At 39.1% G+C, this 13772-nt stretch overlaps 2 protein-coding genes across 6 annotated transcripts; one reads left to right on the top strand and one right to left on the bottom strand.

The window, feature by feature from the left end:
* Window positions 1–205: 205 nt before the first annotated feature.
* On the bottom strand, window positions 206–8592 carry LOC101157077 (RNA-binding protein 4). 3 transcript variants are annotated; one of them, XM_023962897.1, is made up of 9 exons: window positions 8518–8592; window positions 7819–7998; window positions 6796–6989; window positions 6475–6651; window positions 6015–6124; window positions 5599–5871; window positions 4010–4233; window positions 3341–3754; window positions 206–1021 (listed from the first exon to the last, which is right to left on the bottom strand). In XM_023962897.1, the coding sequence occupies exons 1-9, from the start codon at window positions 8550–8552 to the stop codon at window positions 1018–1020; spliced, it is 1611 nt and encodes a 536-aa protein (XP_023818665.1). In that variant the 5' UTR covers window positions 8553–8592; the 3' UTR covers window positions 206–1017. The 3 variants fall into 3 exon arrangements, with proteins under 3 accessions (XP_023818665.1, XP_020564355.1, XP_023818664.1); XM_020708696.2 differs by having other exon boundaries at window positions 206–3754; window positions 6805–6989; XM_023962896.1 differs by having other exon boundaries at window positions 206–3754.
* Window positions 8593–8770: 178 nt separating this feature from the next.
* LOC105355571 (ras and Rab interactor 1) lies at window positions 8771–13761 on the top strand. 3 transcript variants are annotated; one of them, XM_020708699.2, is made up of 7 exons: window positions 8771–8936; window positions 9451–9654; window positions 9766–9883; window positions 11626–11698; window positions 11844–11935; window positions 12228–12357; window positions 12439–13761. In XM_020708699.2, the coding sequence occupies exons 2-7, from the start codon at window positions 9451–9453 to the stop codon at window positions 13487–13489; spliced, it is 1668 nt and encodes a 555-aa protein (XP_020564358.1). In that variant the 5' UTR covers window positions 8771–8936; the 3' UTR covers window positions 13490–13761. The 3 variants fall into 3 exon arrangements, with proteins under 3 accessions (XP_020564358.1, XP_011481514.1, XP_011481515.1); XM_011483212.3 differs by having other exon boundaries at window positions 12228–13761; XM_011483213.3 differs by having other exon boundaries at window positions 8772–8936; window positions 9769–9883; window positions 12228–13761.
* The last annotated feature ends 11 nt before the right edge of the window (window positions 13762–13772 follow it).

The following is a 13772-nucleotide window of genomic DNA, read 5'->3' on the forward strand; positions in this document are numbered from 1 at the left end:
TTGTAATTAAAATGACTGAATTAAAAATCATTTTTGAATTGTTACCAAATTATTTTGGTTTTATTTAAAAAGGTATAGATTGATGTTTTTGGAAGAAAATGTAATAAAAAATGTCATTTGATGCTGAGCTCTGACAATTTTCATTTTTGGAGACCAATAAACAAAAAAGCAGTAGTTCTTAAATATTCACAAAAAAGTAAGTACACAAGTTGAAATTCATTTATTGATAATTAAACAGAACAAAGAACAAAACGTATTTTAAAACAACATGGTAGCATCCGTGTCCATTGTCATTCGTACAAGTAGAATGTGGCATTGAAATTGGTTTTGTTTAGGGGGTTGGGGGGGGGGGGGGAGCATTGAACCAGCAACCGATCCTGAGCCAGGTTTTTCAACTCTAATGGAGGGCCTACCAGTGTGCTCTTCAGCAAGGCACTTAACCCCAATGTGGTCACAGGGTTGCAGGAGAAGAACAACCCATCCACAAAAAGATCCTGAATCCAGCCGTGGTCATTTGGTACTGAAATGTTGTGGATGTGGATGTAAAGAGATAACCACACCCTTTAAGAATTGTATGGGACGTGTTGAGTTTGAAGCAGGAATGTATGAATAAAAGGCAAAAAATTGGGAAATGGAGCAGAAAAATCAAGAGGAAAAAATTAAATAGAAGATTTCCCTTAATAAAAGAAAAAAAGCAAAGGAGCAAGAGACACATTTCCAGAAATTTTAACTCCAGACCAAAAAAATTAAACTTAAATAAATAGAAAGAAAAATCCATAGAGATGAGTCAGGGGGCTACGATGAGTCACGGGTGATTCGGCACTATATTTGTGTGCTTGTGTGAACGCGTGTTTCAGGGGAGGGGCAGGAGTGTGTGGTCTGAGTGTTTACCTTAGTGGGTGGACACCCCATCGTCCACAGCAGTTTCAGGCCTAACGCTGCTGTTTTCCCCTTCCCACTCTACAGCTGCGTGTGGCGTACGTCCAGGGCAAGGGCTCAGTTTGGCTCCCTCCCACTCTAGCTGTAATAATCAGCAAGAGGAAGAAGGTGGCTGGAGCAGCAGTACAACAAGGCATGCAACTAACAGTTCAAATGGAGAAAGTGTGGAAAATGTAGAGTCGCTGTGTGTTGTTTGTGCCTTACAAGGCCCCTCAGTTCAAGTGCTGAATAAAAGAAAAGGTGAGCAACTGTGAGCAACAAACATCAAAGCAACAACTGTAGAATGTTGAAGCTGTGCATTAGCATCCTTTGCACGTGTTTGTTATAAAAATAATCAAGATGTAGGAAACCCAGTGAAATCTTATCTACGAGTGGGATTTCACATCTATATAGGTGTGATATAAATGCAAAGAAACTCAATAATCCTAGCCAAGGTTCACAATGGTGTGTGTTCCTGGTTGGATTAAATAAGAGAAAAAGGAGAAATCATGGAGGCGCACTCAGCGCTGTTAAGAAATTCAAATAATGAAACAATCTTGAGTACCGCTTCCATCACGTCCTATTCATGCAGCTAGAAACCTCACAACGCGCAACCACACCACAGCAAATAATATTCCTGATCTTTTTCCATTCTCCAAAAAGGTCAATCACCGTTTACCACAGCTTTTATCACCATAACTTCATACCACACAATGTTTGTTTTCTCCTTCAACAAAAGCCTGTTTTCAAGCCCTACTTACAACAAGCACAACTATCATTCTTTTAAGGGGGTTGAGTTCAGACCAGCTTCCCTGAACTACAAATACGCCTGCTAAAGAAATACAATCGCGTCATCTAGCAGTCAAATAGTGACAGGAAACACTTTTTTCCCCGTCTTAAACTGTGACGAAAAAAAGGGCTGATATTTACACAAGTGCCAAAGTGTAAATTTAGCATGAAAACCAGCTGGGAATTCCATGAAAACAGATGAACCAATGAAGAGGGAAAAGTCGGAGATAGAAAACGCAAAAGTTAAATTGGAAACATGACCGTCTATAATGCTGAGAATCCAAGAACAGCCACACATCGCCTATAAACATTGCTCAATTAAGTTCACATATGTACATCAACACCAAAGAGACATCGCCGTCACCAACCCAGTATAGCCTAAACTCATATGATGGGAATCATCAGATTGCATTTTGTAAAAGAAAGTTTTTATAAACATTTGAGCACAGAACTGAACTTCAAATACTTTTGAAACTTTTCTGTTTTAATGTTACAGAGGCAAAAAACTGACCCTTGTTTAAGTAGACTTCGAGATAAACTAAGAAAGAATATGCAGAGTGGCTTATGACTATATAGTGTCTCTTACTAACATATTTTGCCTCATGCAAAGAAACGGGTAAGATCGTAAAAACAAAAGTTTCAAGTTAATTGTATCCCTTTGTGAACCTAAAATCAAACTTTTTTTATAATAGCAGTAAAAGAAAAAGAAGTTTGGGCTCACTATAATCGTTCAGTTTACAAATGCTATTGACTGTATCCCTTAAAGTGATTGTTACAGTTGGGCATAACAGAGAGTCCCAGTTGCTAGACTGAATCCCTCACAGGGAGGCAATTTTGTCCTAAAACGCATGACCAGACCGACTCAATCCGCTACAGTCTTTGGTATCTCTCCAGAAATGCCATCATCCCACGTTTTATGTTACTTTTCTTAATTTGAGCCTCATGTGTTCTGCCGCAACAGTGTGGTAAATCTCATCTCCACCAAAACATTGAATAGAACCACGGTCAGAAGATCCCCAGGAAACTGTAATACTTCGAAAGTACAACAACCTTTTAAAGTAATTTTTAAAATTTTTAGCATCATGGAAATGTACGCCTAACCTACAATGGGCCCATTTGCTGACCAGTATTTTGCCCAAATCATGTGGCATCCAACTTCATGACCAACTGTAACAAACACTGGACTGCACAAACTATTGATGGCCTTAATGCACCAAGAATATTTCAAAAATTTAACCTTCTTCTTGACCTTAACCTATAATGATTTAACAAGGAATCAGTGGTGCCTCTACAACATACAACAGAGACTATAAACAAAACTACGAGTGAAAAATGTTCCAAGTTTAATTGTCTTCATTATCTTCACTTGTCTAAAGACAAAGCTAACTCAGACAACAATTAAGTTGTAAAAAAGGACTATGCTTTAGATTTAAAGCATTTTGATTACGACCTTGCTTCCCCCTGGGATGTTTGTTTCAACTGTCCCTACTGTAAATACACATGCGTTCACACACGTCTACAGTGTGTAAGGAATGTGTGGGGGTGGGACTATCGATAGGGGGGTTCTGGCGTGTGGTAAGGGTAATCGTGACCCTGGGGCACGGGTTGCCCGTGTGCGGGTGTCTGCTCATACGGTGTGGATGTGGAGTAGTTTCCAGATGCCGCATAAGCTCCAGATGAATCATATGCTCCTGATGCCCCGTAGCCTCCAGAAGTGTCATAGCCAGCAGAAGCGTCGTAGGAAGCATCATAATTGCCAGATGAAGTATCGTAGCTTCCTGACGAGGCGTCGTAACCTCCCGAAGTGTCATACGTTCCTGGGGGGGCATAGGCTTCAGATCCGGCGTATACTGGGGGTGCTGAATATGTTCCTGGGGGTGCAGGGGCTACAGTAGACGTTTGTGCCTGTGTGGTGGTAGTTGTGGCAGGTGGAGGGGGTGGTGGAGGAGGGGGGTTGCTGTACGCATATTGGAGGTACTGGTACTGTTGCTGGTACTGTTGATACTGTTGGTACTGATGCATTTGCTGGTAGTACTCGGAGTAAGACCTGCATAAAGTACAAGACGAAGGTGAAGAAACGCCAGGACAACCAGAGGAACGTGAACACAAAAGCAAGCCAACAAAAGCTAAGGAATTACACACAAGTGGTTTTACTTTATATGTTTTAAGCCTTTGAAAATAAATGAAATTATTTCACTTTAACTATAACTGTAAATAAATGTGTATTATTATTTTCCAACAGGAACAGGGTTAAAATGTAAAAGTATTTTTGGAGCATGAAAACCTGTGTTTCATCCTTTACCTAGCAACAGGATCTGATGTTTCGGGAGACATGGCAGCAGAAGTAGAGTCCTCAGGTGCTCCAGGCGGAGTCGGCAGCAGGGCTCGTCGTTTTGGTCGCGCTTGAGCAAAGGAACCCGGAACAGGATCGGGAAGAAGAGGGGCTCGATTACCTCTAATTGGGCTGCGGTCCCGCTCGTTTTCCGAGGCTGCTTGTTTTCGGCCTGCCTGCTGCTCTGCTAGTACCTGTTGATAAAACGTAAACATTTGTTCCGTAATAGTTTCTTCTCCACAAAAACACTTCTCAGTAGAGGTGCATAATTATTCCTCTCCCATTCGATATGCATCTTGATACATGGTCCACATATCGATACATTAAAGATTCAACTTACTTTGCTCAATTGTGTTATAGATCCCTGCCTATATCTTTAACATCCCCACATTTCAGTTATGATGATGTGACTCATAGGTAAAGCTACTAAAAAGCCAATTGTGCTAAAAAAGTCCTTTTGATAGAACATTGACACCAGATGGGGACTAAGCCATTGTTACAGCAAAAATCAGGTGTTGTGAACAAAAAACGTATTGCAATTAAGAGAAGTAGACCTGGGCAAAAAACAAAATCTCAGAGTTTTATTCCAAATTCGATTTTCAATTTTAATCTATTTTTTTCTCCCTGCTTTTACTTTCTACAACAAAAATTTAAAATGACAGGATACATTTAACAATTATTTCAACACATTTGGAAATTGGCTCTCATACAAAGTTCAACTAAATAGAAGCTGTAAAAAACGTTTGTAAAACAATGCAGCATATGTTTTGTGAGCTACTGCTAGCTTGAGCATCTAAAGGGAAATACTAGAAATACTAGAATGCCCTCAGCAGAGCATTTTGCTGCTTGTGCTTTGATGTTCCAAGTTTGACGTTACACCCCCTGACCAAGACCTACTTTTTGACTAAGCAGTCAAGCTGGCTTGTAGGTAAAAACAATCTACTAACCATTAATCCATTATTTTATACAGAAAAACTATAGGTGTTTTTTTTAAACTGATATTACTTTAAATGCAAACAGAGAGGAAGTCACAACATCAGATAAAAACAATTGTTTGTTTTTTTTCTAAGGAACTCCTTTATTGATTTCTATTTAATCTTCGCTCTCTGCTTTTGGCGTTTTTACGCCGTCTATGAAATGTTCTTTACAATCACAAACGAGTTGTTTCTGTTTTCTTGCTGAAAAACGCTCCCAGGAGAAGAGGGGTTTCAGTCAGTCACCTGTAATCTGAACCATCTGTAAAGTCAAATTAAAACCTGCTGAGAAAACAAGGACAGATTTACTAAATGGAGGCAGGTTGATAGAAAAGGCACGCCCCATCTGCGCTTTGCGAGAGACCGGCGGGCTGACTTTACCCCCAACAACGGAAGCATAAGAAAGCTAACTTTGTAAAATAAAATCCTGATTTTCCCAAAATTGAACCGTCTAAAACAACAAATTCGAACTGATCAATTTATCTCCCAGCTCTAAAAGGAAGGTAAGCAATTGCAATAAAGGAAAGAAAAAAAAACAAAGAGCCAATTAAATTAGAGTAAAATGTGATGCAAAATTTAACAAACCTTTTGCCCTTCTTGAAAAAACTTGGCTCTTGCTGCTTCAAACAGCGTGGTTGGATCAGGTGCAGCCTGTGGTTCTACCTCTTCCACTGACGCCGTGGTGTGATTTGCCAGTTCCTGGTACACTTGGTCAGCTACAGAACCATACACCTGGCTGGCAAGAGCACCGTAGATGACCCCATCTGCACCTTTAGAGCTTGTGATGCCTCTCAGAGCGGCATATGTGGGATCAAAGGATGTTGTGTTGTAAAATGAATTATGGACACTTTGTTGAACCTACAAACAAAAATAATTTTACACAAATTTATATAAGATTTGACCAGGAGATATTTTCAATAAAAGGAAAAACAAAATCTAAAAATATGTATAAGTGATTATAACTTTGGTAGAATGACAACCCGTCTAGAGGAAAATCTTACTTGAATGGGCAACCCAGCAGCTGCGGCAGCAGCTGCAGCTAACACAGCTGCCTGACTCTGATGATGTTCTAATGAAGGAGGTGGTCTGGGAAGAAGACCTTCTCTGTCACCTGGAGGCAGAATAAAACAGAACAGAGGCATAAAGTTGTATGCTTTTTAAAACTTTATCTCTGAGTAAGAGAGAGAAAATAAACAAAAAACATTATTGTTGCAACACTGAATGTGTGTGCATTTACATATGTCTTTGTTTATAGAAAACTATTAAATTGTAAATGTTTAGTTTAAATGTTATCAAAGAAGGCAAAACTTTAAATACAAGTATTTAAAACAAGGCATAGTTAAAGACATGTTAAATGTATAAATATTTTATGCAAACTAAGACACAAAATAAGACACACACTCCCTGGGGCCTACCTTACAATATATAATGAATATATATAATTTTTTAATGAAAAGGTACCTGAAGAGTTGGCTGAATTTCCTGACATTTGGTTTACCAAAGGTTGGGCTTTGGACAGCTCTACAGCCAACTGACGCCCCTTGAACATGGTCCCATTGAGAGCATCGATTGCTGCCTGGGCCTCCTCTTTCCTCTCCATATGCACAAATGCATAGCCGACATTTGAACATAATCTTGCTGCAAATTAAGAATAAAATGCCATTATTTTTTGGGGGGCTAAATACTCAAATGTACTGCTTAGTTGTTGATGTGCAACCAGAAACTATGTATAACACTGTAAGCAAAAAATGTATGAATTTTAAAAAGGTTTTTATACTTAACATTTTTTACCTTTGACTTTATCACAGTCTAAAACTCTGCCAAAGGTTGAGAACAGCCCATGCAAATCATCTGCTGAACATGTTGCACTGAGGTTTCCAACAAATATTTTTGTGGAGTTGGGTGGGCGGGCGCGTGACTCCTCTACCACCAAGGGTCTGCCTCGATACTCTTTGCCATCGAGATGTCGTATGGCCCTGTCAAAAAAGGTTTTTGTGTTTATTACACTTTATCAACTTGTTTTTTAATCGCAATAAATAACAGAAAATAAATCAAAATGCAACAATGGCCAGAAAATTAATAAGTGAAAATGCAACAAAGGATCATATCAGCAATACTCAAACACTGCAGGACTTGACATTTAGACCCACTCCAATAAAAAAAAAACATGTTTTTAACATGTTCTTGTTGCATTTTTCTAATGGAGGACACAAAGAAATTTGAGCTTACAATTACATTTCTAAGCATTACTTTTTACAAATGGTTGTGAAGAAGGAATAGATGAAACAATGGCAATGGAAAAAGCTTGTAGCAGGGATGTAGGTGCTACAAATGGCGGACCACAAGCTCTGCCCTATTCTGTTGCATCCATTTGAAGACAAGATCCATGTACATCTTTGTTTTTCTTATCCAAGGTGGCATCTTAAAACTCTACAGCTTGACAGCTTCAATACTGGTCGCCATTTTTGTTGCAAAAGTATTGTTAGGCTGGGGTATTGAGGGCCTGTAAGGTAGCGGGAGAGGGAGTAAACAGATGGATGACGGGAAAGGGTGAAGCGCGTACACCAAGCCAATCACATCTTTGAGGCAAATTTCAAATTAACTCCTGTTCCTCTGCATAGTGTTCCAGAAAACACAACAGGTTTTTTTTCTCTTTTCCCCCAGCTAAAACTGCAAAATCATAATTAATAGACCATATAAGGGTTCCTAAAATGTGTTTTTTCTATAACACAAACCAGCCAGCTTTTCATGTAGAAAGTATATTTCCATTACAGTCGAAAACAGTGATGTTGTATGGCTCCATACCTGTCTGCTGCCCCTTCTCCTTTCAGGGTAACAAAGGCATACTGTCTGAGCAATGAGCACGTGTTTATCTCTCCATATGGAGAAAATATTTTACTTATTTCTTCATGAGTTGCGTCTATAGGAAGATTCCCCACAAACAACTTCACGTTCTCACCACTCATCTCTAGGTCGACCAGGCATCTGAAATGAGGAATACAATTGTACAATTAGATTTCGACGCGTTCTCCAGTAAACTAGAACGGTAAAATTATCTTTGAAAGCAATATTGAATCGTAACCAAATTGAGCTTGTTGTTATAACGGGATTTCCATTGACAGAGAAGCTACTACTAGCGTGATGCTTAGCTAACTTTAAAGTTCATCAACGTAAAATCGATTTTAAAGAGTTTAAGTCAGATAAAAAGGTTGAATACATGGGATATAGCGTCGCTTTAATTGCACATCTAACAGTTAACTAAAATTAATGGCGTTACTGGCCATCTTGTTTAACGCTAGCATAACGCAATGCTAAGCTAGGCTAGCTACTGTTAACGCAATGGCTTTTTGTTTTTCCAAATTAAAGCAAGCTTTCACCAAAGCTGCATTTATCTCTCGTTCCAATCTGTCATAAATTACATAAAGGATTTTAGTTATAACTTTTCCGTTGAGTAAATAGCTCGGAAATATGTAGTTGTTACTAAATAACGCTTAGACGGCTTACCCAACGCGGTCGTAGCGCTGATGTCTTTCAAACATCACATCCGGTTCCGGTTTATTCAACACGCAGCTAGGGGGCGATGTTCCACCCGAAATTGAATACTTTAAAATAAACATCGCAATAAATTGTGTTTAGTTTATAAATTCAAGTTTTTAAAAACAAAAAAACTACAAATTTACAGAAAAGGACAGGTGATGGATAAAATGGTATAATTTGTTCCTACCTCAGGTGAGATCCGGTACAAAGGAAGGGGGAGGGGCCTAACGCATTCATCTATCTGTGAGCGCACGTCATGACAGGTCGGAGAGGAAAGAAATGCTGACTTTTTCTTTCTTTTTTTCGTTTAAAAAAAATCATAGTCAAGTTGACGGAGGAACATGTCATGAGAATGCGGAATAAAAAAGAATGACTTGGGGGGAAAGGTAAGAACACACTAATTCCGTATAAAATGTTTTACTTAGTGTTGCGCACCAAAGACAAGGGGAAGTTGTGTGTGTGTGAGGCAGGAAGACTGTTGTAGAAAAGAATTGTGAGCATTTTCTTAAGGAATAAACAGTGAAGATTCAGCCAGATGATAGCCCAGTTTTCTGTAGTCTATGAGACCTGACAAAAAATAGTTGAATATATATTTTATGCCTTTCCCAGTCTTTGTGGTGTGACCTGCGTGTATAGAATTTAAAGCCTTGCCTCCTGAAGGTTGCCATATCATTTAAGCTCTGTCTAAGTTTTTGCTTCGCTTTACCAAGTCTGGACTTGCTGGTCCAATCCATCCAGATTTATTACACAGGTGTGTTTCCTTTAAGTGCAGGAGTCTCACCTATCTTTCTTACAGTGGACCACAAATGCATAATAAACCCCTTGCAGTCTTTTGGGACACCCTAGTAATTTGAGACACAACTAATCACCAGGTAATTATTTTCTTTGAAATGTGTGTAGATGGCACAGCAAGAGGACCCGCTGTATGATTTCCCAGAGCCCATCAAGCCGCAGAAGAGAAATCTACAGAAGCTTCAGAGAGGAAGGGGCTCCCTAAGAAGCATCAGCGTTCTGGACCGCCTCCTGTTGACAGTTCCTGTGTGGCTTCAGCTGTCAATCAACCCTGCCACCGCACTACACATACTCCAGAGGGAACCTCCTGGGGTCTGAGATTTATTTCTACACTCATGATGTGCATGCGTGATCCTCGTCTATAGTTTCTCTCCATCTATCACGTGATCTCTCTTACATCCAGTAATAAGTTGTGTTCTCCAGCAGTCATTCCTGGTGAGAAAGTCTCGCACTTCCCAAAGAAATGTGCTTTGTGTCCGTTTGGCGGATGACAGTGTTCCATCGTTTGTTCAGGAGTTTGGCATCAGGAAGGAACAATCCAGTAAGTATGGAATGCATTTTCTATACATTTCTTTTCCATCTACAGCTCCTCTTAATGCAGCCATCATTGTATCACAGTCATATTCACAAACAAGGATTTTGATTGCCAGCTTTTATCCTGATTTAGAGAACCGCAGGTAAAAGATAACAGACTTTCTTTTAAAGACCCACTCCAAGGAAAATCATGTTTTGGATGTTTTTAACATGTTTTTTTAGCATTTTACATATGATAAAGGACATTTATGTAGAAAAAATAGGCTTATGATTGCATTTCTGAGTATTTATTTATTCAAATTGTTGTGAATCAGGAACAGGCAAAAAATGGCGTTTGTAAAATTGTAATTATGACGTAGGTGCTAAAGTTGGTGGGCCACAAACTCCCTGCTCTGCTCCATTCCGATGCATCCACTTGTAGACACATAGATCCATGTACGCCTCCGTTTTCCTCGTCCAAGTTGGCATTTGGCTAAAAACTGTACGGCTGGATGGCTCCAATATTGCTCACCCCTGGGAACGCTTTTAAAATATTTCTACATTGCATCATTTTATAATTCTTTTTTTTTTTATCACAGTCTGTGTGTGTGCATGTGTGTGTGTGTGGGGGGGCATTGTGCGTGTTTTAACAAAATATTTTTAGTCTTGTCCTTTTGTTTTTAAATTTGATTATGTTTAATGTAAAGCACTTTGAGTAGCTCGCACTGTAAAAGTGCTATAGAAATAAAATTTGATTTGATTTGAATTAATTTGATTTGATTTGAAATAGATGAAAAGATGATCAGAGTGGAACTTAAATTTTCTTTCTTATTTTTGAATTAAAAAATAAAAAATAAAATGTTGTGATTACAGTCCTCCAATTAATCACAGTTTCAATGTGAAATACTTAGTAGAACTTTAGTACAACTAAAAAAAAAACCTCAAAGTGGCCGTTGCAAGAAAGGCAAATCTCATTTGTGCCTATATAAAGCAGATAGGTTTCTTTTATTCTGGGCTGCAGCACTCATGTGAGTATTAAACAATTATGCAAAAATTTGTCAACAAGAGTTATACAAGCATTAAAACAAATCAGTTAAACTTTCCGTAGTAGGAGAGGTCGCTTAAAAGTAAATATCTTCCAAAGCAGCTTACAATCTTTTGCACCATAGAGCCCTCCCCAAGGTCAGACACCCCTCTGGAGATTTGTGGCTTTGACTCTTTCTGGTTGTTTTGTCTCCTTGAAGTCTGTTTCTGTTTTTTTGCAGTCACTTTCCATCCTTTAACAGTCTGTTTGAGCCGATTTGCTCTCAGTTTTCTTCTCTTTTTAAGCAGCATTGGGTTGTTTGTTCCTATAATTTTTGCATTTTGCAATTATTTTGCATTATTTTTGTTGTCAATTTTTGTGGAAATTGTTTGATTACTTAAAGTGTTAAAGTGTTGTGTTTTTTTTGCAGATTTTGGACACTTTTGTTCCTCTTTGGGATGATTTTATGTTTCTTTGCAATCTAAATTGTTACCAGGGTCAGAAAAAGGAATTAGCCTAGCCTTGGACAGCCTCTCTAAAATATTATTATGTTATAACAATTTGATTTTTTTTCTTGTTGTCACATGTACATTTAAAATATGTTTGATTTTTGTTTTACTAATGCACTTGTTGATAACATTATTATTGTTTTCCATTAACATATCATTGTTTTCTACTCAGCTTCAGACTGAAGTAAAACACCTCTAAGAACCCATATTATTTATAATTTTTTTCTTATTCACCAGCTCTGTCTTTGGAAACTTCAGCAATCAGCTTTCCAGATCTTCCAAGGCTGATTTCCTTTTACTGTGTCAGCAGGTAAAGCAACAATGAAGTTTCAGTTTTTATTTCTTGCAGACTGGAATATTTTTAATCAATGTCTTTCTAAAATATGAAATTTTAGATTTTAAACACATGTATGACTTATTGATTATGTTTCATATCAACCTTATCTGTGTGTCAGAGATGTCTTGCCTTTTCCCCTGGAGCTCCCAGAAGCCATTGCAAAAGCAGCATCGCACAAAGAACTGGAGTCTATCTCACATATGGGAATAGGTTGGTAAATTGTTCATTTCTTCACAGCAGATTTGGTCATTATGTATTGTTTTAGGCTTTGTAGAATGGATTAATGATACACATGAGTCACTCAGCCGTTATGCATGCAGAAACTGCACTCAGCAACCGGGGACCAGACCAATTATTAGTCAAATAAAAAAAGATTATGTTGTATTTTTATATCATGTGACTTATCAGTGTACCCACAACATTTTTTATCATTTTGCATTGAAAGTGTGATTTTATGGCATAATAGAGTTTAGCTATTGGTACTTTTTTCGTTGTTTTACAGAATTCTGGAGTTCCCAGCTAAATGTCCGTGGGCCACGGGACGCACTGAGGCTCAAGGTGGTGGCTGATCAGAAGCCTGATGTTGAAACACCAGCTTCTGCTGCTCAACCGGATTCAGCTCCCCATTCTGAGTCAGACAGCCCGCCTCACAAAGCACCTGCCTCAAACACCGTAACCAAAGTGTCTGATCCAAATGCTACTCTGTTCCAAAGGTTTTGTCCAATCATGACACGCAGCCCCAAAGAGCTAGACTGTGGCTCTGGCCTGGGTGCTCTTTGTTTCATCAACCCACTTTTCCCCCAGTCTGGGAACAACCTATCTAAACGGCGCATGTTCAAACAAAGCCTTAAAGTTCGGGTTTCTACAGAGACATGTACTCTACTCTCACCTCCACTTGCTCCACCGCCACCTCCACCCCTTATGCCAAAAACCAAAGGGAGAGGCAAGGCCAAAAAACAGGCAAAAGAAATCCCAGAGTTAAGTGAAGATTCAGTCCAAGTACATGGTCAAACAGGTGATGACAACCAAACCCAGCCCCTGCCACACATACAAGACCTCGACCTTGAGGACAAAGTGAACCCTTCAACAGGAACTCGTCATCTCCAAGTAGAAGTGAAGGAGCAGGGTCAAGAGTGGACAGAAGAAGGACAAAGGAACGCTGGAAATGAGAAAATGAAAGAGGAACTGGCTCAACTACCAGCAGCAATGGACCATCTTCTAACAGACTACATGAAACCTTCACCTCTAACCAGTTTTTCCCACATCCCCTCACTGTACCAGTCACCATCCACCTGTCCCATGACACCCCCACTTTTCCCCAAAATGTCATCACTTTCTCCTATCTCTCCCAGTCCTGTCTCCCTCTCACCTAATCATTCTCCCTCTTTATCTCCCAAGTTGCCTTCTTCCCTTTCACCATCTCTTTCCCCCAAGGCCTCCTCCTCTTTCTCTTGTGTCCGTCCATCCCAGTCCTTACAAGCAGAGCTGGACAGTGATTATGCTATTCCGACAGTGACAGGCCGGCAGAGGTCGGGAACGCAGCCTCACAAAGGGGATCAGGGCACCAACACAAATGCAGGTAAAGGTGCCGAAAAGGAAGATGTTCACACAGAAAGGGAAGAAAAAGACTATGTGGATTTAGAGATAGATGCTGGGTTTGTAAAGGAAAAAGAGAGCTGCATTTCCATCAGTGACCTAGAAAAAGAAAGGGTTCCTACAAATCCTTTAGAACCCAGACAGACCAACAGTTCGACCCTTGAATAAAGAACCACATCAGAGAGTAAATAGTTTTTTATGTTCCTTTTAAAAACAAATTGGACTTTAAATGGTTATATTTTTAAATGAAGTAGTTTTATATAAATTAAATTTGATATTGCAGTGAAAACCCATCTTTTAATGAAATTGGTTCTTTAAATGCAGCTTTTAGTTGTATTCCTTTTAAAATTGTTTCTGAAAATTATGTATAGCTAATTACTGTAGACTTTAATTGTAATAAAAGCCACTTGTGTTTAAATTAATAAAAAAACAAAATCAAAGCCGTGTCCTG

Source organism: Oryzias latipes, chromosome 14 (assembly GCF_002234675.1).
Source record: "Oryzias latipes chromosome 14, ASM223467v1".
Lineage (NCBI taxonomy): Eukaryota > Metazoa > Chordata > Actinopteri > Beloniformes > Adrianichthyidae > Oryzias > Oryzias latipes.